Source organism: Neophocaena asiaeorientalis, unplaced genomic scaffold (genome assembly GCF_003031525.2).
Source record: "Neophocaena asiaeorientalis asiaeorientalis breed wild unplaced genomic scaffold, Neophocaena_asiaeorientalis_V1.1 scaffold90, whole genome shotgun sequence".
NCBI classification, from domain to species: domain Eukaryota; kingdom Metazoa; phylum Chordata; class Mammalia; order Artiodactyla; family Phocoenidae; genus Neophocaena; species Neophocaena asiaeorientalis.
Window position 1 is genome coordinate 229,741 of NW_020172445.1, and position 23,876 is coordinate 253,616.

The 23,876-nt window shown below is 43.2% G+C and overlaps 2 protein-coding genes across 3 annotated transcripts in view; one reads left to right on the forward strand and one right to left on the reverse strand.

Annotated features, from left to right (window-relative positions):
• LOC112392355 (cadherin-1) overlaps nucleotides 1–23,876 on the reverse strand; it is a 105,540-nt gene that overhangs the window by 8,681 nt on the left and 72,983 nt on the right. For both annotated transcript variants that reach the window (XM_024734093.1, XM_024734085.1), the window contains exons 6-16: nucleotides 19,491–19,714; nucleotides 15,192–15,335; nucleotides 14,911–15,066; nucleotides 14,015–14,159; nucleotides 11,133–11,308; nucleotides 10,736–10,864; nucleotides 9,008–9,190; nucleotides 6,844–7,088; nucleotides 3,872–4,017; nucleotides 738–962; nucleotides 25–255 (exon numbers count right to left, since the gene is read on the reverse strand). In XM_024734093.1, the coding sequence (XP_024589861.1) occupies nucleotides 25–255; nucleotides 738–962; nucleotides 3,872–4,017; nucleotides 6,844–7,088; nucleotides 9,008–9,190; nucleotides 10,736–10,864; nucleotides 11,133–11,308; nucleotides 14,015–14,159; nucleotides 14,911–15,066; nucleotides 15,192–15,335; nucleotides 19,491–19,714 (2,004 nt within the window). The remainder of the gene's footprint in view (nucleotides 1–24; nucleotides 256–737; nucleotides 963–3,871; nucleotides 4,018–6,843; nucleotides 7,089–9,007; nucleotides 9,191–10,735; nucleotides 10,865–11,132; nucleotides 11,309–14,014; nucleotides 14,160–14,910; nucleotides 15,067–15,191; nucleotides 15,336–19,490; nucleotides 19,715–23,876) is intronic.
• Nucleotides 12,069–12,372, forward strand: LOC112392449 (protein CEBPZOS-like). Its single transcript, XM_024734177.1, has one exon. It carries the CDS (start codon nucleotides 12,100–12,102, stop codon nucleotides 12,370–12,372), a length of 273 nt encoding a protein of 90 aa, XP_024589945.1. The 5' UTR covers nucleotides 12,069–12,099.

A 23,876-nucleotide genomic window follows, 5' to 3' on the forward strand; every position in this document is an offset into this window, starting at 1 on the left:
GAAACACTCGCCAGCTGCACTTACTCAGAAAAGCAAGAATGCCTCCAAGAATCCCCAGAATGGCGGGAACTTCCAATCCTGCTCCAGCTTGAGGCCCGGCCTTCCGACAGTTGCTGACAACTCCTTCACAGTCACAGACGTGCACATCTAAGGTGGTCACTTGGTCTTTGTTCTGGTTGTCTATGAGCTTGAGATTGATTTTGTAGTCACCCAACTCTAGGGTTTTCTTTGGCTTGAAAAGCAGTGATTCATGTTCTGGAGGAATCAACAAAAATGAGGGGATCAGGAGAGATAAAAAGTTCATTCTAGATTAAAATTATTAGGGAACTAGGGACATTCCAAAGCTGAATGAAGACAACAGCTGCTTGGGTTGTAGATTATTGGGCAGTATGTCACCGACTCAGATACCAGAAACGCAAAGGGATCTTTGGTTCAATGCCACAAATGTAGAAGGGACAAGGAAACAAGCCTTAAAAGGAGTGACAAGTGGGGAATTCCCTGGCGGTCCAGTGGTTAGGATTCCGAGCTTCCACTGCTGGGGGCCCAGGTTCGATCTCTGGTCGGGGAACTAAAATCCCACAAGACGTGTGGTGCAGCCAAAACAAAACAAAAACAAAAACAAACAACAACATAAAGGGGGTGACAAGTGGATATTGAGGAGGGAAATTCAGAAGCGGGAGGTGGGAGGGAAGCACGGGGTCAGAGCAAAGTTTCCAAAATAAGACTCAAGTGCCCACCTTGGTCATTGTACTCAATGGTCCAGTTGACACTTGCCCCATGTGTTAGTTCTGCTGTGAAGGGAGAAGTGTTGGGGGGAAGATCAGGATCAATGATGTTGATGATGAGAGGCTGTGGATCCCTCTGGCAGAAGTCCATTATCCGAGGCTCTGGTATGGGGCCATTGTCATTCACATCATCGAGGAATAGAAGCAGCGTTCCTGTTCCAGTAGCAGGTGGAGAACCTAAGAAAATACACAGGAAATGTCATAGCTCAGGACCACTGATGAATCCCTAGTGCCTCCCATCAGACTGAATCCAACTCTTCTCCTGGCTCTTCGGAGCTCCCTCACCAGGCCCCACCCTGCCCACAAAGCCACCCATCCTGCAGGTTCCAGGCCATCCTCATTCCTGGCTGGGCAGACCTCTGACATGCCTATTCCCTACTTTGATAAGAATTATTCAAGTTATTCCTCACACCAAGGACTCCCTCCATCTTCACACATAACTTTATTCATCCATTAAATTTTAACATCTCTATGCCAGGGGAGGTGGGGGAGAGAAGGAATGGGAGTTTGGGATTAGCGGATGCAAACTATTATATAGAGGATGGATAAACAACAAGGTCCTACTGTATAGCACAGGGAACTATATATATATATATATATATATATATAGCTGAGTCACTTTGCTGTACATAAGAAATTAACACAACATTGTAAATCAACTATACTTCAATAAAATTTTTTTAAAAACACAACTTTTTTAAACCACTCTAAGAAGTCCTCCTCACCCCCTACTAGTTCTCCTTCTCTGAACTTCTAAGGCTCTAAGATCGTTATCAAAGTATTGAGCCTTTTACAATTGCCCCAAGTTGCTTTTCAGATTAGATTCAGAGATTTATACACACTTCTGTTTGTATTTCTTTTACATCCTGACATAGCACTTGACAATAGAAAAAGTAGACCCTCAAAGAATCATCATCATCAATATTAGCATATCGCAGGGAAAAAAACCCCAGAGGAATGTATCTCAAATCCATAAATATTTATACCTGGGCGGCTATAGTGATTATTTTTTCTTTTTACCTCTGAAAATTGTGGTTAAAAGAAATAGCATAAAACTTACCATTTTAACCATTTTTAAAGTGTACAGTTCAGTCGTGTTAGTATAATCACATTGTGGTGAAACAGCTCTCCATAATTTTATCTTACAAAACTGAAATTCTGTACCCATTAAACAATTCCCTACTTCCCCCTCCAGTTCCTGGTAACCACCATTCTACTTTGTTTCTATGAATTTGACCACATTAGTACCTCATCTAAGTGGAAACCCACAGTATTAGTCATTTTGTGACCGGTTTACTTCACTATGCACAATGTCCTCAAGGTTCATCCACATTGTAACACATGACAGGATTTCCTTCTTTTTTAAGGCTGAATAATATTCCATTGTGTATGTGTATACCATATTTTGTTTATCTATTCACCCATGGATGGATCTTTTTACCTTATCATTTGAATTTTCTTGTTTTAACAATGAGCAAGTATAATTTAAAATTCTTTTTTAGGGCTTCCCTGGTGGCGCAGTGGTTGAGAGTCCACCCTAAAATTCTTTTTAATTAAAGAAAACTTTAAAAGATGTTTTTTAATAAGATAATAGATTTTCTGAAGAAACTTCGTTCTCCTCTTAGACCTACATCAAAAGTATTGAGTCATGCACAAAGTAACACTTGAAGGAATATATTCAAAAGTACCATAATTTAGCCATTAGTATTAGGTCAGGGGTCAGCAAACTAAGGTCTTCCACCCAAATTAGGAACACAGCTATGCTCATCCCTTTTCAAACTGTGTATGGCTGCTTCTAGGCTATGATGGCAATAGAGATTGTACGGTCTACAGAGGCTAAAATATTTATTCCCTGGAACTTTATAGGAACCTTGTCAATTCTTGGTTACCTCCAGGCCAGGCTAGGGAACTCCCGTTCAGCCAGAGACAGCTGGCCAGCATAGCACTGCTGCCTAAGCAATGGGTTAGCTTCCCCTTTATGCAAAACATTTCTGCAAATGGAGCCCCATCATGGCTCTCTGCTTTTAACCTGCTGCCTCCCAAATGACAGCTCCAGGAGCAGGAATGACTAGGCCAGGGTTACCCTTCCACAGCATGCTCAGAATGTGATGAAGCCTACACCACTCATTAGCCACCCATCCAGCTCCACCATGGGCTTACTCGCCTTGCCCTTTGCTTTCCAGACTGCCAAATCTGGAATTACTACCTCGGGAGGTTGAGGAGGGAGAGGGGAACAGATTTAATCACAGGAACTAGCAGGTCTCTTTAACAGTAACTCCGCTTCTGAATATCTATCCGTGGGAAACACTTGCCCACAGAGGCATGTACAACGATGTCTACCTATCACTCACAAAAATAATGGAGAACTGGAAATAATCCCGGTGTTTTTAATGTGTGAATGGTTAAATTATGCAATATGCAGAAAACATCATTTAATTGAAAAGAGGTAGATCTATAATGTGCCAAGATAGATCTCTGTGTCTTCCAGACATATGTTCAAGGAAAAAAAATTAAACATGCATAAGACAATGGTTTTTATAATAAAAACAAAAATAGGCTATAAACCAGATAGTAGCTTTATAATAAACCATATTTCTATATGTTTATAAATGTATTCGAATACACAGAAACAGTCTGGAAGGAGCCACACTTGACTAATAATGATGATGATGATAAAGATAATAACAGTCCTTACAGAGCACAGACTAGGTAGCAGGCACTCTTCCAAGCACTTTTACATAAATTAACTCATTTAACCTAGATGGGGTATTATCATTTTGCTGGATAAAGGAAACTGAGGGACCTAAAAATTAGGTAATAAGTCCAAGTTCACACAGGTATTAAGCTTTGGTCCTAGGACCGAAACCCAGGCAGTCTGGCTCCCATGGGGCTCAGGTACAGAGGGAGCGGTAAAAAGGAACTTCTGCTTGGCCTAAACTCTGTGCATTTTGGACAATGCTTTGAGAACGCTTTGTTGAAGAATGAAAGAAAACGAAAGAATTCATGCCTCTAAAAGGATAGGGGCAAGGCAGTGAGCTGGTCAGGAGGGTGAAGCACCAAAAACCAAATGGTAAGGGCATCCTCACCATCGTCAGTGGCTATAATGAGGGCCGTGTACGTGCTGTTCTTCACATGGTCGACGTTCTCTCTGTCCAACTCAGCCCGGGTGGAAATGGCACCCGTGTCCGGATTAATCTCCAGCCAGTTGGCAGCATCCCTCCAAATCCGATACCTGGAAAGACACAAGCTCTGATTCAGAACGGGAACAGCGAACGGTAGGTAGCTGAAGAAGGTTAAGGTTCCTCTTTGCTGATAGATACTTCCAACTTCCTTATTTCAAAAAAATAATGACTCCTAAAAATAATAATAATAAAAAAATAATGACTCCTACAGAAATTTTGCCAGAAAGGTTTGATGACCGTCCATGTACCCTTCACCTAGATTCATCCACTGTCGATATTTTGCTATATTACAGAAGTTGATGCACACATATACATAATTTCTTGTTCTGCTGAACCATTTGAGAATAAGTCGCAGACATGATGTTCCTTTACTGATGAAAATGTCAGTATGCTTTCTCCTAAGAACAGAGGCATTCTCTTACATAACCACAATTTGATTTTCAATTTCAGGAAATATAACTTTGATATGGTACTACCACTTCATACATGGTACATATTCAAACTGTAGATTTCCCCCAAACTGTACCCCCCTCCCCATGCCCCTGCCCCAATCCAATCCAGAATGCAATCCAGGATCAGGCATGGCATTTAGATGTCAGATTTCTTTAGTTTCTCTCAGACTGACCCCCCTAAAGCGTACAGCAGTTCTCAAATGGTCACAGTATGGCACCCAACACCCCCGCCATGAGCATTTGGAGATTTGGGTTGACATGGTGACTTGGGAGTATGCTGCACTACTGGCATTTAATGGGAGGTGCCAGGGACGGTAAAGCTCCTTCTGGTCGTACACAGCCACCCCCAAAAAAATTATTCAAAATGCCAAGAGAATCCTGTTAAGCCACACCTTATTAGGAATACCAGAAACAGAAGAAACGTAAGCATAAAAAACAGAGATATACTGCCCAGGTATCTATCGAGGTCATTGAGAGGCTCAGAAAGGGAAATAAAGAAATCGCAGGAGGAAAGGGTCCTGGATACCTGTAGGCTTATCCTCACGTCCTTAGAAGTGCAAAGCAATGAACTACATATATCGAGTGGTCTTTATTCCAGGGGTAAGGGTCTCTGCAAACACTATGTAGACTTGGTCCTTGAACTTCCCCAAATAGATGCTTTGAACTACCTATTTCATTAGTACAAGCTAAGCTATCAACACAGGCTGGAAACCATACAACCCAAGGCTTTAGTCACAAAACAAAAAATCCTACAATATCACGATGCCATTAACACACCTAGCAAAAATAATAATTACTTAGTGTCAAGTCTATGCGCAAGTTTCTCTATTTGCCTCAAGGGTGTCTTTTATAGTTGGATTGTTTGAATCCATCTTTAAGCATAGTCCACACATTACAATTGGTTGATTCCTCTCTTAATCAACATCCTTAATCTAAGCAGTCACCCCCACCCTTCTGTCATTATTTGCTAAAGAAACTAGGTCATTTGACATAGAGCTCCCATATTCTGCATTTGGCTGACTGCTTCCTCATGGCATTTAACTTGTTCATTCTCTGTACTGCATCAAAATCAAATCCTAGGGCTTCCCTGGTGGCTCAGTGGTTGAGAGTCCGCCTGCCGATGCAGGGGACACGGGTTCGTGCCCCGGTCCGAGAAGATCCCACATGCCGCGGAGCTGCTGGGCCCGTGAGCCATGGCTGCTGAGCCTGCGTGTCCGGAGCCTGTGCTCCGCAGCGGGGCAGGCCACAACAGTGAGAGGCCCGCGTACAGCAAAAAAAAAAAAAAAAAAAAATCAAATCCTAAGGTTTGATTAGATTCTGTTTCAACCCTTCTTTTCTCCCCCAAATATAATATTTAAGTGGCACTGTGTACATGCTGTTGAATCACTTCGAGTGGCACTTCATGTTGGGCTGTCCTTGCTCTTCCAGCAGATGTTAAAATCTATCAGAAGGCCCCAGCTTGGTTCCTCCATTTAAAAATTCCTCATCATCCTTGACCTAATGATTCTAGCAGCCATTAATATCACTACCTGGATCCTTTTTATCCGTATGGCACACATGCACAGTTTAAAGCTATTTATGAGCCCTTCCAATCAGGATAGAATCAGCACTTCCCAGAATAACTCAGAAATTGAAGCTGCACTTAAACTTCATGTTTGTTTTACATTTAATAAGTCACAGGCACTGATACTAAAATACAAACACCTCCCCCTCCAAACAAGAACATGCTCAATTTATTACCAAGTGGGACTCTATACTGGATTTGCATAACCTTTTTTCTAAATAGTTCAGAGCATTCTAATAGTTTCCTCTAAAGTAAATATTAACAGGTAGGAATCTCTCTCTGAGAAGAGGAAGTGACCGAGGCCTTTGTTATCTCTGGAAATCATGCTATTACTAAAAAGACGCAGATGTGCCATGCTTGGATTTGTGCTTAACAGTCTTCCCTTTGAGTTTCCACCATTGTCACACCTGAACACCAAGTATGTCATCAGACCTAGCTCTCAAAAGAATAAGAACATCCTTTATCATACGTGGCCACAGTGGTGTTGCTGTTGGTAGGTTTGTATGTGTGTTTTCAGCATCTGTGGCTGTGATTTACATTACAGAAGTGCCTTCAAGTTTACAAAACAAAAAAAGAAACAGTAAGCTACTTATAACACAATACCATGTATGTAAATTAAAACCACATTCCTACTACACTAAGTGAATTCAAAAAGAGGAAGCACAGTAAACCGACAATGGCTGACCATGGACGGAATGGACAAGGTGTGGGGAATGGGGATAAAAATATAAATAAGCCAAATAAGAGAAGGATCTTCCACAGACCAATGATGATAAAAATGCCATGAACAAAATATTTTATACATACACGTACGCACACAGCCAGTTGCTGCCAGTAGGTGGAAAACCCCTCATACTTACGTGATCTTCTGTTCCATAAATCTGTCTGGCTCCTGGGCGGTGTAGGATGTGATCTCCAGGCCCAAGCCGAAGTCCTCGGGCACTGTCACTTTCTTCTGAGGAGGCATGAAAATGGGGGCTTCATTCACATCCATCACGTCCACGGTGACGGTGGCTGTGGAAGTGGAGAGAGTGACCTCAAAGGGGGCCACATTAGTCACTGCCACATACAGGATGTACTGCTGCTTGGCCTCAAAATCCAAGCCCTAAAGAGCAGAAAAAATACATTTTATGTTAGAAAAAAAAAACATTAAATCCTTAACTATTGTTTTTTGGTTAGCAATATATCAGTGGTTCTCACATCTGGCTGCATTAAGAACTCACTTGAGAACTTTTAAAGAAAACACATGCCTGGACCCTAACCCCAGAGCCAGTGAATAGGAATCTCTGAGGTTGGGGTCTGGACATCAATATTTTTTAAAAAGTTCCCAATGACTAACATGCAACCAGATTCATGTTGAGAACACCAGTCAAGAATAAAGATGAGCTACATGAAATCTCAAGTGGCAAGCCTCTATTAACAAATGTAGCACATTAAGTCATTTATTTACCTGAGACCAGTGAGAATGTTCACATCCTATGCTGACATGCTGCCCGTGTGACAGCAAATGGACAAACGACCCTGCCTGTCTACCTCCCTAACCCCAGTAAGTTTAGTAGCAAGAACATGAAGTTCAGAATCAGTTGGCAGTAAGCTCAAATCCCGGCCTGGCCATTTCCTAGCTGTGTGATTTGGGCAATAGAACCTCTGGGTCTGTTTCCACACCTAAATAAGTAGGAAAAGGAACTATCTCACAGAGGCACTGTAAGGGATCAACTGGAGCTTTTATGAAGGACCTTGCGTATGGTGGGAACTCAAATTACTACCTTTTTTCTTTTGGTGATAGAATAATAACAGAAAATGCTGACATCAAATGTTTAGTGGGAGGACTTCCCTGGCGGTGCAGTGGTTAAGAATCTGCCTGCCAATGCAGGGGACACGGGTTCGAGCCCTGGGCTGGGAAGATCTCACATGCCGCGGAGCAACTAAGCCCGTGCACCACGACTACTGAGCCTGCACTCTAGAGCCCGCGAGCCACAACTACTGAGCCCACGTGCCACAACTACTGAAGCCCATGCGCCTAGAGCCTGTGCTCTGCAACAGGAGAAGCCGCCGCCGCAATAAGAAGCCTGCGCACCGCAACAAAGAGGAGCCTCCGCTCACCGCAACTAGAGAAAGCCCACACGCAGCAAAGAAGACCCATCTCAACCAAAAAAATAATAAATTAAATAAGTAAATTTAAAAAAAGAAATGTTTAGTGGGAGTTAAGATGACGTACTAAGTGATTCAGCAATGAAGGGTCTGCTCACTTGCTCAAGGGGAAGTCAAACCTCTGGCGCTAAGTTAGGGATCCGTTCATTAACTCTGACTAACTTCAACAAGGAAATCACTCAACTTCTTACTGTTCATGCTTCCTAGACATCTTTCACAGGCTTATTTGCCCTTCTTCTAAAATCATCCAGCAAAATAGCAGAGACCATAAACCATTTTTCTTCTCATTTGCAAAATGGATATGGGGGGGTGGGCAAATGTTTCAGAGAAAGAACATATTAAAACAGATGGTACAGACTTCCCTGGTGGCGCAGTGGTTAAGAATCCGCCTGCCAATGCCAGGGACACGGGTTTGAGCCCTGTCCCGGGAAGATCCCACATGCCACAGGGCAACTAAGTCCATGCGCCGCAGCTACTGAAGCCCGTGCACCTGGAGCCCGTGCTCCTCAACAAGAGAAGCCACCGCAGTGAGAAGCCCGCGCACCGCAACGAAGAGTAGCCCCTGCCTGCCGCATCTAGAGAAAGCCTGCGCACAGCAGCGAAGACCCAACGCAGCCACAAATAAAAAAATAAAATAAATAAATTTATTTTAAAAATAATAATAAAAATAAAACAGATGGTAGGGTGTGGTGTGGGAGCTTCCTGATTTCTCACATGAGCCTGAAGAGTCACTGCAAACCCCACCAGAATCTGGGAGAGCTGCCCTCCCCCACCCCACCAAGGCCACACTAATCTACTTCAGAGAAGACACCAGGGGACAAGGGCCTCTGGCTGCGTTGTCAATTTCTGCATCTTGCCAGGAACGATACAAACCTTAGCCGTCTTCAAAATGCCTTCATTGGTTTCTGGGTCTGTGATGACAACAAACTGCTTCTCGTTATCGTTTAATATTGTGTAAACGGCCTCCCACGCTGGGGTATTGGGGACATCGGCATCGGTCACTGTGAGTGTGGTGATGACCACGTTAGCCTCGTTCTCAGGCACCGACCCCACGTACTGCAGAGCAAAGAAAAGGATGTGTCACTTAGGACATACTCAGACCCAGCAGTGGAGCCAGGGTTCAGGGGGCTAAGGGAGTCCTTTCTTGAGCCCAAGCTTTGATGAGTCTTTGAAGAAGTGCCCACCCTACCAGCATGGCCCTTATTTCCTGTTGGTGGAGCAGCCAGCACTCAGGGACCCTGTGAGTACCTGAAGGAGCCAAGGCCCTGGCTGTCCGCGCCTCTCAGCGTACTCTGGCCCAACTGCTGACACTGTAGCTTATCCCCCATTCCCATCTTCCCCATCACTCTCAGTGGTACCAGTAATTTTCATAAATGTCTGGTCATTACAGTCTTCTACTTAAAACCCTTTGATAACATCCCACTGCACTCAGGATAATTCTAAATTCAGTCCACAAGGTCCTGTAGGACCTGGTCTCATTTGGTTCATTACACTGACTGTTTTTCAGTTCTTGCTATTCATCAAGCTTCCTTTTGATGCGGGGCATTAATCTGTCTTTCTTAAGCCTCCTGTACTCACAGTGGCTAGGTTAGAGTGGCAGACACCGCTAATTGTTTACTGAATATCCACTCTCCTCTTCTTCACTAACTACGTGGTTGACGGCAGCGACGTGCTAAGAGAAAATACTGTATTTCCAGTCTTCCTTGCAGACAGCAGTTGCTAGTAAATGAAACTTGTGGGATGGGTCTTCACAGAAATAAGAAAGCTTGACTTGACGTCAAGACCTTATGCCCCCTCGCCTTTGCCGCCTTCTTGAACGAAGCACAGATATGGCTGGAGCTCCAGCTGTCATCTTGGGCCACAAGGTGACAATGGGGATAGAATCCACATACCAAGGATGGTGGGAAAGCAGATAAAGGAGGCTTGGTTTCTGTTGACTGAGTGGACTATCTACCTCTGGACCATTAGTGACACAAGAGAAAAAGTCAACCCTGTTTGTTTAAACCACAAGAGTCAAATCTCTGTTACTAACCATTAAGCCGATTTCTAGGTAACACAATAAGGTTTCAGGTTCTTTCACACAGCTCTCAATACCTTCTCCTTGACTGCATTTAATATAATTATACACAATAATCAGTATAAGTTGTATAACATCACCCTAGCTAGACTATAAACTCCACAAGAATAAAAGTGTCGTCTGCCTTGTTTGTGATAATATCCCCAGTGTCTAAGACAGTGTCTGGTATAAACCCAGAGAATATTTGTTCAACGAATAACTAAAACCTGGTAAGATCTGCTACCAAGATGAGGACATGCAGTAAATAGGTGCTTTTTTTTTTTCCTTATTTTTATTTTTTTTTAACATCTTTATATGGAAGTTCCTTTAAAAAAAAACTAAAAATAGGTGTTTTTTGCAACTTCAGAAACCTGTGTCAATAGGTCCCAGGCTGAGGAGGGCAGAGACAACTGACATCCCGACCTGCTTGCTTTTTAGCTTCAAGTTTACTAGTCTGGAAAACATTTCCAAAGGGTTCACCCATGAGATACTGGGAAACAACCAAGGACCTTTGGAGGCTCTCTAAGGAGTTGCAGGGTTATTACCGTAGTTGGGTTGAAGATGGGAGGGTTATCATTGGTGTCATTGACTGTGATCACAGCTGTTGCGGTCGTGCTTAAGCCTTCACCTTGCAGGTCTGCAGCTTGAACCACCAGGGTATACATGGGAAAACTCTGTAGAGATCAAACACACCTGAGTCAGGACTGACAGCCACATCAGGCACAGCCCAGCCCATCACAGAGAAACAGATTATTTTCTCATCTGCTTAAATGCCAACCTGCCTGCCTGCCTGCCTGGCCCCAAACCTCTGGACAAATGTTTAGATACAAAGCTCAGAACCATCACCATACGAAGCAGCAACTGGCCTCGGCAGAGTTTTACATCATCCAGACGATCGAGCTATTTGCCCTCAATACCCTCTGGATCCTCTTGACCCCTGACCTCCCGGTCCAGCCCGGTGGTGAGCACACTGATGACACCCGTGTCCCTGTTGATGGTGAACATTTTGTTGTGCGGCAGCGTAGGCTCTTGGCTGAGGATGGTGTAAGCAATGGCAGCGTTGTAGGTGTTCACATCATCGTCTGCGTCTGTGGCCGAGACCTCCATCACAGAGGTCCCTGGAAGCAAAGGAGAAGATTTAGTCAAGCTACGCTTTAATTTCCAAAATTCTGACTAAAGCGCTAGGGGAGGAAGAAAGCATTCCACCAAATGAGCAAATGGTGTTCCCAGAACCCAGCATTTCCAGAGGATATTTTGGGTCGGGAGGGTGGGTGAGGAGTATGGGGAATAAATAACCTTAAGCTAAAACATTTTTGCTGTGTCTCTTATACTGAGTGAATAGTGTATAAAACAGGAAAAATACCAGAAATTTCCGTAATTGGCTTCTTAGCCACAGCTCCACCTGACAGAATGGTCATTTGAGATTGTTACCTTTAAGGTAGAAGGAAATATTTACAACACTTGTGACAGACAAAGTACTAGTTCACAGAATACCTAAATAATTCTTCAAGAATCAATAGGCAGAAAAAAAAAAAAAAAAAAACAAAAGGCAGGGACTTCCCTGGTAGTGCAGGGGTTGGGAATCCGCCTGCCAATGCAGGAGACACAGGTTCGATCCCTGCTCCAGGAAGATCCCACATGCTGCAGAACAACCAAGGCCATGTGCCACAACTACTGAGCCTGCGCTCTAGAGCCCGTGAGCCACAACTACTGAGCACACACACCGCAACTACTGAAGCCCATGCACCTAGAGCCTCTGCTCCGCAACAAGAGAAGCCACCGCAATGAGAAGTCTGCGCACCGCAACGAAGAGTAGCCCCTGCTCACCAAAACTAGAGAAAGCCCATGCACAGCAACAAAGACCCAACGTGGCCAAAAATAAATTAAAAAAAAGAATCAATAGGCAGGCATGCACAGCCCTCCAAGTACGTGCCTCAGGATAGCCCGTACTATGGATCCACTGGCAAAGCAGATCTTTAAAGGAGTTTTAGTAGCTAAACTTGTGGGCATTTTTGGAGCATATTTTTTGTTCAGAAAGTTGAATACAAGTCAAGAGTTCAGGCAAACAATGAGCAAGAAATTCCCCTTCATCTTGGAAGTTTATTGCAAGTCCACTGAACACTCTGGAATGTACGGAATCAGAGAGCAAGAACAAGAAAAGTGGCTGAACAGCAAAAATTAAGAATTTGACCGTCAATCAAGGTTTGCCCTATTTCATAGTATCAGGCAAGATTAAAACTCCAAAGTTGACATGGATGGATTTTAGAATATTTAAGGTGAAATGTAAATTCTAATTAAAGCAGTTGTTCTTTGGACTAACCGTGAAGAAATTGATGGAACGTTTGTTTATTATGTTATAAATGGAGTTTCATTTACTACTCAAAATAAAGTGGTTCTCCTTTAAAAACAAAACAAACAAACAAAAAAACTCCCCTATAATTCTGTATAAACCTGTCAAAATAGATAAAATACTAAAACATCTATTTATTTTTTTAATAAATTTATTTCTTTTATTTATTTATTTTTGGCTTTGTCGAGTCTTCCTTGTGGTGCACGGGCATCTCGCAGTGGCTTCTCTTGTTGAAGAGCACAGCCTCCGGGCATGCAGGCTCAGTAATTGCAGCCTGCGGGTTCAGTAATTGTGGCACGCGGGCTCTAGAGCGCAGGCTCAGCAGTTGTAGAGCACCGGCTTAGTTGCTCGCGGCACGTGGGATCTTCCCGGACCAGGGCTTGAACCCGTATCCTCTGCATTGGCAGGCGAATTCCCAACCACTGCTCCACCAGGGAAGCCCTAAAACATCTATTTTTAATATTTATTACATTTTTTCTTTTTCATTATAGTTTATTACAAGATGTTGAGTAAAGTACCCTGTGCTATACAGCAGGACCTTGTCGTTTATCTCATTTATCCCCCTCTCCTCTCCCCTTTGGTAACCATAGGTTTGTTTTCTGTCTGTGGGTCTGTTTCTGTTTTGCAAATCAGTTTATTAATATTTATTACATTTTAACTGAAACATTTAAAATCACATTATCTAAAAATATATTAACTAGAAATATTGCTTTTATCCATTTTCACTTTACCTGAAACACTATTCAAACTCTACATCAATGTCTCTGGTACTACTGGACCCCTTTTGGAATAAAATTTGTCATTTAAAAAAAAAGAAAAATCAATAGGCAAAAGACAAACAGCCCAAGAGACAAAAAGGGCAAAAGACTTGAATAGACAAGTTGTAAAGAAACCCAGCTGGTCAGCAAACATATGAGAAGATGCTTATTTAGTCCATTAATAATCAGAGAAATTCCATTTTAAGTTATGTTGAGATATAACTACACACTCAACAGATTGGCCAAAAAGAAGTCAAACAATTCCATGATATATGTTGCTGGTGGGAGTATAAATTGGTTCAGCCACCTTGGAAAGCAGTTTGTCACCAAGTAGAAAAGTAGGCAAAACTGTAAGTACACACGTGGTAAAAGATAAATGAAAGCAAGGGAATGATTACCACAAAAGTCAGGGTGGTGGCTGTCTTTATGGAGGAGGGAAAAAATGTGATCAGGAAGGATTGTACAGGGTCTGTAAACTACTAACAAGGATCTGTTACTTAATCAGGGAAGGTTGTTCTTAAGCCGCTCCTTTCTTAAACTGGGCTTAAACATTTTATACATATTTCTATAGGTAGGATGTTTTACACACAAACAGTGTCTTCTAAAGAAGTTCTGTGCATATGAAGGGTCTGACCCCAAACGCCAGCCCCAACACTTGGGGGTGCCAAGAATCTAAGTGTCTTGATGGGTGTTGATCTCCTCGTTGATGGACATACCTGGAAGAGCGCCCTCCATGACAGACCCTCTGAAGACCTCCTGGGTGAACTCAGGCTTGTTGTCATTCTGATCAGTCACGGTGATCACAATCTCCATCGGCTCCTCGATTGCTTGCCCGTCTGAAGACACAGCATGAGAGAAGAGCTGCAAGAGCCAGGTGAGGGTTACTTGGGAAGACAAGGTGGGAGAAGTGGTCCAACCAGAGCAGAGTGGGCTCCACCCGGCCCCCACTCCCTCCCACTCAAGTATGCACGGACCCCCCCCTGCCCCGCCCCAAGCACAGAACATCCCCCACACACATGCTGCTGCTTCAGTGAGGTCATGACACTGGTTAAGACCATGACCTGTGAGACCATGGGCTGGAGAACACATCCACCAGCTCAGAGCCCCATTTCCCACATAAGGGCTGGGGGCCGGGCCTAGGAGATAAAGGTGGAAGCCTCAAACACTCTGACTGGTTCCAAGCAGGGTCGAATTTGCTCTGGCTGCTCGAGTCTAGCGTTCCCCCCAGACTTCCCTGTATTTGGCATCAACGCATTACCTCCCAGCTTCCCTAAGCTCACACTGCTCTCAAGGCCCAGAAATAGTCTTTGTTCCCCAACATCAACACCAGCCTCTGCCTATGTGTCAGGGACTTTGAGTCCCAAGAACAGGTTGGGTCTAAGATCATGTCTGATGCCCCAGGACTCTCCCCACTTTATTCCTAACAAGGAAAACATGAACAGCCCCCAATTTTTGCAGGTTCTCCTGTCATTTCTCCTTATCAACAGGTCTAAAGGTATCAAGTTAAGCTCTTCAAATGTCCAGAACATCTGATCTATGATCAGCGTGAGTTGACCAAAAAAATTTTGAAAGGATGTAACCCCATCATTAAGTGCTTTTAAGAGACACTCACAATGTACTTGGCAATATCTTCTCTATCCAGAGGCTCTGTCACCTTTAGCCATCCTGTTTCTCTTTCAATAATAAACACATGAAGAGGGGGTGTGTCGGCTCCTTGGCCAGTGATGCTGTAGAAAACTTTGGTTTCTTTTTCCCTGTTAGATTTGATCTGAAGACAAAACAGAAAGAAATGAATTAGCAAGGAAGGATTCTGACATTGGCTCTTTTCCCTTTCTCTCCTTGGTCCTTCTCTGCCAAATTCCTCCCAGAGAAATAGAGAACTTCCTTCTGTACCTGAACCAGAGCCTTAGGAAATGGGCCTTTCTCATTTTCTGGGCAGCTGATAGGAGGAATAACCCAGTCTCTCTTCTGTCTCCTGAGACCATGGTGGGAGCTGGGAAATGTGAGCACTTCTCTCTGGGTTCCAGAGGGAGAGTCCTAAAAGGAAAGAAGATGAGGAACAAAATGAGATAATTCAGGAAAGATGATACGGGCTGAACAACCTAGGCAGTCAGCATCTCCAGCCTTCTGAGGGCAGGGCATGGCTTTCGTTTAACAACAAAATAAAACAGCCAAAACCAAACCCAACAGACCTCTTTACCATATCAGAAAGACGGTTTCCTCTTTTGATCCTTCTTAGTGTCCAGAGTTCAGTAATCATTATGCACACACGATGATAGGTTTGAGGGTTTGACATCATTTAAGAGTTATTTCAAGCCTATATCTCACACCTGTCGTTTTTTAAAATATTTATTTATGTATTTATTTTATTTACTTATTTAGTTGCACCGGGTCTTAGTCACTGCAGGTGGGCTCCTTAGTTGCGGCTCACAGGCTCCTTAGTCGTGGCTTGTCAGCTCTTTAGCTGAGGCTCACCAGCTCCTTAGTTTTGGCATGCGAATTCTTAGTTGCGGCATGCATGTGGGATCTAGTTCCCTGACCTGGGATCGAACACAGGCCCCCTGCATTGGGAGCACGGAGTCTTATCCACTGCACCACCAGGGAAGTCCCACGCCTGTCATTTTTAATAGGACATTATACTCCAATGATTTACTATCAGAGCTTATTCAACAATTAGATATTCAGGTGTTTTTAATATTCTTTTCTTTTATATTTTTCCTAGTGATATAGGTCTCCAAAGTAGAGTTAGCCTAAGTGAGTAAGTTTTGGGAACTTACTACTTTGTGATCAATACTAATCCCTTAATCCCACTGTGTTAGTATATCTGTATGGTTTCCATTTGTTCTAACAGAAGTTGTTTGGATGGGAACCAAAAGTGCCCTTTGAGACTTGTATTGAACAGTTTTCGTGTGCGATAACTTTATGCACACACAGGGAAATAAGATAGCTGAAGATGGAAGGAAAGATCTTCCAAATTGTTTCAAGTGTTCTAAAGTGATTGGTAGTAACACAGTAAAGGTTCCAGGACAATTACATCTTCCATCCTCCACAGTCACCCATCCCGGTCTGTCAAGTGAGAGTCAAGCCCTGCTTCCTGGCTTTTAAAATGTGACTCAAAATGCACAAGACAGACATGAAATATGACCAGATATCATCACAAAATCCTTCCCAATCCTGCATTCCTGTATACTAGTCACTCACACACCCCTTAACACACACCCTCTGCATTAACCTCCTAGAGAAGCAGTCCTGCCCTGGCCAAGGGCAGGCTCTGGAGCCAGGCTGCCTGGCTTTGTATCCTCACTGTGACACCTCACCTTCCTGAGCTGATTATTTAACTTCTCTGTCCCACACTTTCCTCACATCTAAAATGAGGATTATATTAGTATCTGCCTCATAGCGTCCTTGGAAGGATAAAACGTGATACTAGTATTGCAGTAAAGCACTTAGAATACTGCCTGAAACATAGTACGTGCTCAATAAATGCTAATGATGAAGATGATGGTTGGATTGGTTGGAAAACACTGAGTTATGGTTTTAATGAAGTGGAATTTGGGATTTGACCTGAGCACAGGAATAAATACTAAACTGATTCTCAACACGGTATCCTAAGCCTAAAAATGACCATCTTGCACAGCCATGGTAAAAAAAAAACAGGCCTTGATGAATGAATGCAAATTAATTTGCCATATTGAGGAGGAAGGCAAAGAGCACACCTTGCTGACATCAGGACTATGGAATATTTTCAGAGAATGATAATAAATAATGATGAACATTGTGCTGGCAAAACATAGCATTAACATCTTCATGTGTGAAATTATTATTTTTTTTAAATAAAGATATTTATTTATCTATCTATCTATTTATTTGGCAGTGCCGTATGGCTTGTGGGATCTCAGTTCCCTGACCAGGGATTGAACTCAGGACCATGGCAGTGAAAGCCCAGAACCTTAACCACTAGGCCACCAGGGAATTCCCTTCATGTGTGAAATTAAAAGGAATCGTGTCTAAACATACTGAACGTGGGATCCATCCCTCAGAAAATAAGGATACCAGACCAAGAAAACCCATCCAACCAAAGAGACAAAACTGGAAAGTTAGATCTATTTATACTTTTTCCCCAGCTTTCTTGAGGTATAACTGACAAAATAAAAATTGTTTGTATTTAAGGTGTACGATGTGATGTTTTGATATATATAGGATCTATTCTTATATGAAGTAAAAGAGAGGTAAGATTATCACCCCTTCCAGTGTAGGGCCACCTGGCACCACAAGGGTCCCTTGAACTAGGGGCAAACCAAAGTCAACCTCAAACCAGCTGTGGTGGAGTTGCCACCTACCACTCAATATCCATTCTTTCTTATTTAAAATCAAAAATCTCTCTTTCTCTCCCTCTGTCTCTCTCCCCATATATATATAAATTTTGTGTCCAAAAATGTACCTAAGTAAAACTACATTTCCTATACTACACTTGTAGCTAGGTGTGACCATGAAGCCAAGTTCCAACTAATGAGATGTAAGCAGAAACATTGCTTCAAAATTCCACAAAGCCTTCTTTAAAAGGTGGACAACTAAGTGATACATTTTTAGGCTTCCTCCCTTCCAACTTCCTACCATCCAGAGGAAAGGTATGATAAATGGCGATCCAGCAGCCATCTTGGATCATGAGGTATCGTTGAGGATGGGAGGCATATGCTGAGGATGATAGAACAGAAAGGAAAGAAAGAACCTAGCCTCCTGATGACTACAAGAGTCTCCATACTGGCCACAACTTACCACTCAATTGTCTTAACTTGAAAGAGAAATACTCTATTTTACATAAATCACTGTAATTTGTGCTTTTCTATAATACGTATTTGAACTTAATCATGAAGGCAGATAGCAAAGGTGAAGAGGAAAAGTTGAAAAATCAACTTTGTTTACATCTGTGCATCATAAGAGGCTTCCATACACAGCTGCCCAGCAAGAACTTAGCAGGCTGGACTTACATGAATGATGGAATTAATTGGAGACTTAAGTCAGGAAGCTATGTTAATTTAGTTCCCCACTTTTCTGGTCTGGCCAATTACACCAGGGAGAAAAATCAGATCTATCAGGACCATTAAATTCCTAGAATCTCAACAGTCTTCAGGGAGAAAGACAAGAGCCAGCCTGAAAGGCCTTGGCAGTTATAGTACTTCCACGCTCCCAACGCGATAGCGGGATACAACTAGAATGGCCCTCCAGAGAGACGTTTCAGTAGGCAGCACCATGGGAGCAGTTTAGAAACTGGCAAAGGCATTTGGCTTTGGTTAACAATTTCCCGAAACATTCTTGCCAAGAACCTGGGCAGACATGTATCCTTTCATTTGTGGCCAATGCACCCATCTGTCCACTCAATATTTACTGGGCTCCTGGTATGTGCCAGGCCCAAAGGCCAGGCACTGCAGATACAATGGGGAAGGATCTTGTGGAGATTATAGTCCAAACAGGCAAAAGCTTCCTGCTGATTCTTCCCCTTCCTTGCCAAGGCCCTCTCCACTAGAGACACGAAGAGCAAAATGACCAGAGAACTGAACTCGTGTTCATTGTTCCTCTGGGAAGGGAATGAGAAGAACAGTTAACAATTACTGAGTACTTATCATACGCCTACAATAGTTCCAGCAACTCACATGTAATAATTCATGTAGTCATTATTATCCCCATTTTACTTATAAGGAAATTCAAGCACAGACAGATTAAATAACTGTCTGGGATTGGGTACCAGCCCTTCTATTTACTACCCGAGTAGTAAATAGAAGGGCTGGTACCCAATCCCAGACAGAATCCATGCCCTTACCCCCTATTCTACACTACCTGCAGAAATAAGGTAGTGTATCTTGCCATCCACCCAACAACAAAAAAAAAATCCACAGCAAGAACTAGTTCAGTTAGACCAATGGTTCTCAACTAGGGGCTATTTAGCACCCCTTCCGCCCACCCCCAGGGGGCATTGGCAGTGTCTGGAGACAATTTTGGTTGTCACAACTGGCAGAGTGCTGCAAGCATCTAGCGGTTAAGACCAGGGATGCTGCTAAACATCACATAGTGCACAGGACACACCCACAGCAAGAAATTACCCAGCCCCAAATGTGAATAGTGCCAAGGCAGAGAAACCTGGATTAAGCAGCATACTAAAATAATAGTGAACTTCTAAGAAACACTCCAACGTACATGATGATGGTGGTGGTGATGGTGGTGCACTACTGCCTTCAGGGTCACTTTGGTGGAGAGCTTCCTGCGGGTGGAGTCCCAGGCATGAACAAGAAAACTCATCTCTGGATGATGAAGGTGTAAAGGCCGTGTGACTGTAACCACGCCATCTGTGCCCACTTTGAATCGGGTGTCATCAGAAACATAGACTGTCTTTGGTAGACCGGTGCATCCTTCAAAACTCACTGCAGGGTATAAATCACAGTGATTAGGAAACTGAGGAGATTAAAGAGCATTCCTTCTCTAGAAATTGAACTTCATTCACCCACCAAAAGCCTGACTCACACAAAACAGGCACAAGTAAAACATACCATAGTCTGATGACAGAACAGCAAAGATATCAAAGTAGTGGAAGCCATCATTATGTCCTTCACAATTACAGGGCAACTTAATTGTGGTCCGATTCTTTTCTCATCTACCTGGAGACTGAAAACAGTAAGCTGTCTAGAAAGTAACTTCTGGGCTTCCCTGGTGGCGCAGTGGTTAAGAATTTGCCTAGCAACGTAGGGAACACGGGTTCGAGCCCTGGTCTGGGAAGATCCCACATGCCGCGGAGCAACTAAGCCCGTGAGGCACAACTACTGAGCCTGCGTGTCTAGAGCCTTTGCTCCGCAACAAGAAAAGCCACTACAATGAGAAGCCCGCGCACCGCGATGAAGAGTAGCCCCCGCTCGCCGCAACTAGAGAAAGCCCGCGCACAGAAACGAAAACTCAACACAGCCAAAGATAAATAAATAAATTTATTAAACAAAAAAAAGACTCCACCTTTAAAAAAAAAAAGAAAAGAAAGTAACTTCTCCTTTTCAATAACAAAAAAGGGCCTCTCCTTCAGATGGCTCTTGATGATATGAAAAATAACTGAGAATATCTACTGAGTCCAAAAGTTTGAGACCTAGGTACAGTGAGATGCTGTGGATTAACTACATTTAAATAAACAGTTCACATTTCAGTAAACAGTGGCAGATAATAAGAGGGAGGCATCACAGCTACATGGTTAAGGGTAAGGACTTAGGCAAATTTTTTAACTTCTCTGAGCCTCAGTTTCTTCATCTTCAAAATGAGGGTAATTATGGTGCTTACCCTCCCGCCCCCAAACATGGTCTTATTTTCCCTGGCACGGGTGGGGCTCAAGTCCCAGCTCTGCTTATTAGCTCTGTGACCTTGGGCAAGTCATTGAATCTGTGCCTCAGTCTACCCATCTGTAGAATGAAGTCATCGATAGCAACTACCTACTAGGCTTGTTTTAAGATACATAGAACATGGGGGTTCCCTGGCAATCCAGTGGTTAGGACTCCACACACGTGACGTGGCCAAAAAAAAAGAAAAGAAAAGATACATAGAACAGTGCCTGGCACATAATAGACACTATTAAATAAAAATTTTAAAACAAACATAGCTTTGGCTAATCATTTATTCAATTTTCCACAAAAGACATAGATAATTGTGATATTCACTAAGTACTGATTATATGCTTATTTTCCGAGGCATTGAGAGGTAATGCCTGCTTGCAATCTGAGGCCCAGTGGAGAAACTCATCAGTGTCAGTTAAGGGAGACAATGAAGATTTCATAGGAAAGTCTTCTACCTGAACATACAACACAGCAAGACAAATGCAAAAGACAGAAGAGAACTACTTGGGTGGGGGAACTTAGGATCAGTGGCTTAGAGACAAAACTATTTAAAGTTTTATAGTTATTAAAGTATTAAAACTTTAAAAGTATTAATACCCAATGCTGGAGAAGCTGTGGTGAAAAGTGTCTGCACTAAACATCAGAGTCCTAAAAGACTCATTCGTTCAACAGGCTTCCATCAAACTATTTGTCAGAAACTGTGCTGGGCTCTAAGGATGAAAAAAATTCTGTGAACAAATAGACAAGGCACCTGCTCCCCTTGAGCTTACACTGTTGTGGAAGAGATGGACATGTAACAAAACCAAATCTCAGGTAGTGACACATGCTGGATATAAAGGAATTAAAGAAGGTGATACAAGAGTGACAGGGGAAGAGGAAGGTGTGAGGAGGGTGTAACTTATACTGGATGGTGAGGGCTGGCCTCTGTGAAGTTGGAGGCGTCTTAGTTGAGACCTAAGGAGCCAGCCTTGCAGAAACCTGGCTCAAGGGCCTTTCAGGCAGAAGGAACAGTCGATAAAACAGTTCTTTCTGGGAAACTCTCAAGTTGGCCTATTCTCCTCCCTTTCAAATAATCGCCCCCTCATTCTTCCAGTGGGCGTTCGATTTTGTCCAAGAGATCTTTTACAAAAATTCCTACTTTTGTGCCAATTTTGCACGGCTAGACACCTTAAAATGCGTAAGGATCAGGTCTCTGCCAGAAAGCCCTAAAGCCAGTTATGATGTCTAGACTGCAGTTTTCATTTCTTCCACTAGGGGCCACCCTTGCAAACTTTTCTGAAACCAACAGCCCCAACCTTGCCAGCGAAAGTAAGACCATGTTTGGGGGCCGGAGGGGACATGTACCATGATTATCCCCAATTTGAAGATGAAGAAACTGAGGCTTGTGGGATCTTAGTTCCCCGACCAGGGATTGAACCCGGGCCCTCAGCAGTGAGAACGCAGAGTCTTAACCACTGGACCACCAGGGAATTCCCTTGCCATGTTCTTACTGAGTGGCCTTAAGAAAAATGCTTAACCTCTCTGGGCCTCAGTTTTCTCTACTGGATCCCGAAGGATTCCACCACTGAGTGAGCCCACCTCTTCCGGGTTTTGTGAGGATTAACCAAGACAGTGAATGTGATCACATTTTGAAAGTGAAAGAACAAAGCAAGTGGAAAGGGATGAGGATGATTTCTGTGCATTTGAGTAGACAAGCTAGAGGACAAGCATTTGCTAAATGAACCGATGAACCAAAAAATGACAACAGAAGCAAGAAGAAACACAAAATCCTTAAAGGATGGGCAGATACTACCCTTTAAGTCTAAAATAGGAATTTCTTTTCAAACTAGCAAAACAAAATGTTTTTCCAATAACCTTCCCCCAACCCCACCCCAGCAGAAGTAATGGGGGCACCGGACTGTGTTGGGGGTTTGTCATATTAGCAGGTAACAAGAGCTGCCCTCATTTTTCACAATGAATTCCTTTTCCCAGCCAGCCCAAACCTGGGCAGTTGGGACAAGCATGATTGGACTTGCCAAGGGTGGTGGCCTGAAAAAATGAAAATGGTTTTGCAAATAACTTAATGCAAGGCTCTTAACCTGCTCTGGGGCATCTCGTCTGAATGGTGGTTAAGCTCCGCCCTTTGAGAAGTGACAGAAGTAGTGTGCCCATGACAGGCAGGCTCAACCTGAATTTCCAGGTGCTCATTATCTTTCTGTGCAACCTGAGCCCCTGGGCTGACAAACTAGAAATTATAGGAAAGACCAAGGGGATCTCCAGCTCCGGGAAGGCTCTGAGAAGCTTGCTTTCAACCCTGGCAAGGGCTAGGCAGCATCTCAGGGTACGGTGAACACTAATGCCAGCATGTAGGAGGAAACAAGAATGGCGAACTGTAGAAACCAGAGGATTAGTACATGGGAATTAGGTATATTTGAACATTTCTACAATAAAAAGTTAAACAAAAATAAAGCTAGCAAAGGATGAAGTATTCTTTAAGTCAGCTTGTCCTTTCCTAAACTTGTTATTTGGTCACTTGGTTTAGAAACCTAATCCCAGTGATGAGAGCCAAGAACCCAATGGCCATCTCTAAACGGGAAGATCTTTTCAACACCATATCATCATTATCACCATCAAAAACTACACATTCAACTAACAGCTTCAACTACCTTTTATTCACTATTTTCTTAATATTTAAACAAGTGACAACACTACGTGTCAGGCTCTCTTCTAAGCACTTTACAAATATTAACTCGTGTAATCCCAGAACACTTCAAGGTTGCTACCAGCAGCATCCCCTTTTTAGAGATGCAGAGCCTGAGGCAGCTAGTTAAGTGGCAGAATGAGGATTGGGACCCAGGCAGTCTGAGAGTTCACATGTCTAACCATTCTTCCTCGTGCCTGTCTCTACAAGCCAGACCCTTGCCCTATGCTCTTTAAATCCAGTTTTCAGATTGAATCCCCCGTCCGCAGTCACCCTTAGGTATAGGCATCACCATCCCTATTTTCTTTGCCCTGAATTAAAGGCTGGTGGGAGGAGGGGCCGGGCTGTCGGATCCCAGAGTGAGTGTTCCTCACCACTGTTCCCATATGCAAAATGGGGATGGAATACTTATTATGGAGAAACAAAAATGAAAAAAGACATTCTAGAACAGCAGGAATTCTACACAGCAGGAGGTTAGCAGTAATTTGAGTGGAGGTGGAGGGAAGACTGAAAAAAGTACGATTGGAGGCAGTTTTT

Bases quoted from the DNA above. Each gene is read 5' to 3' on its own strand.
- LOC112392449 (XM_024734177.1), top strand. From the start codon at position 12,100: ATGCACAGCCCTCCAAGTACGTGCCTCAGGATAGCCCGTACTATGGAT.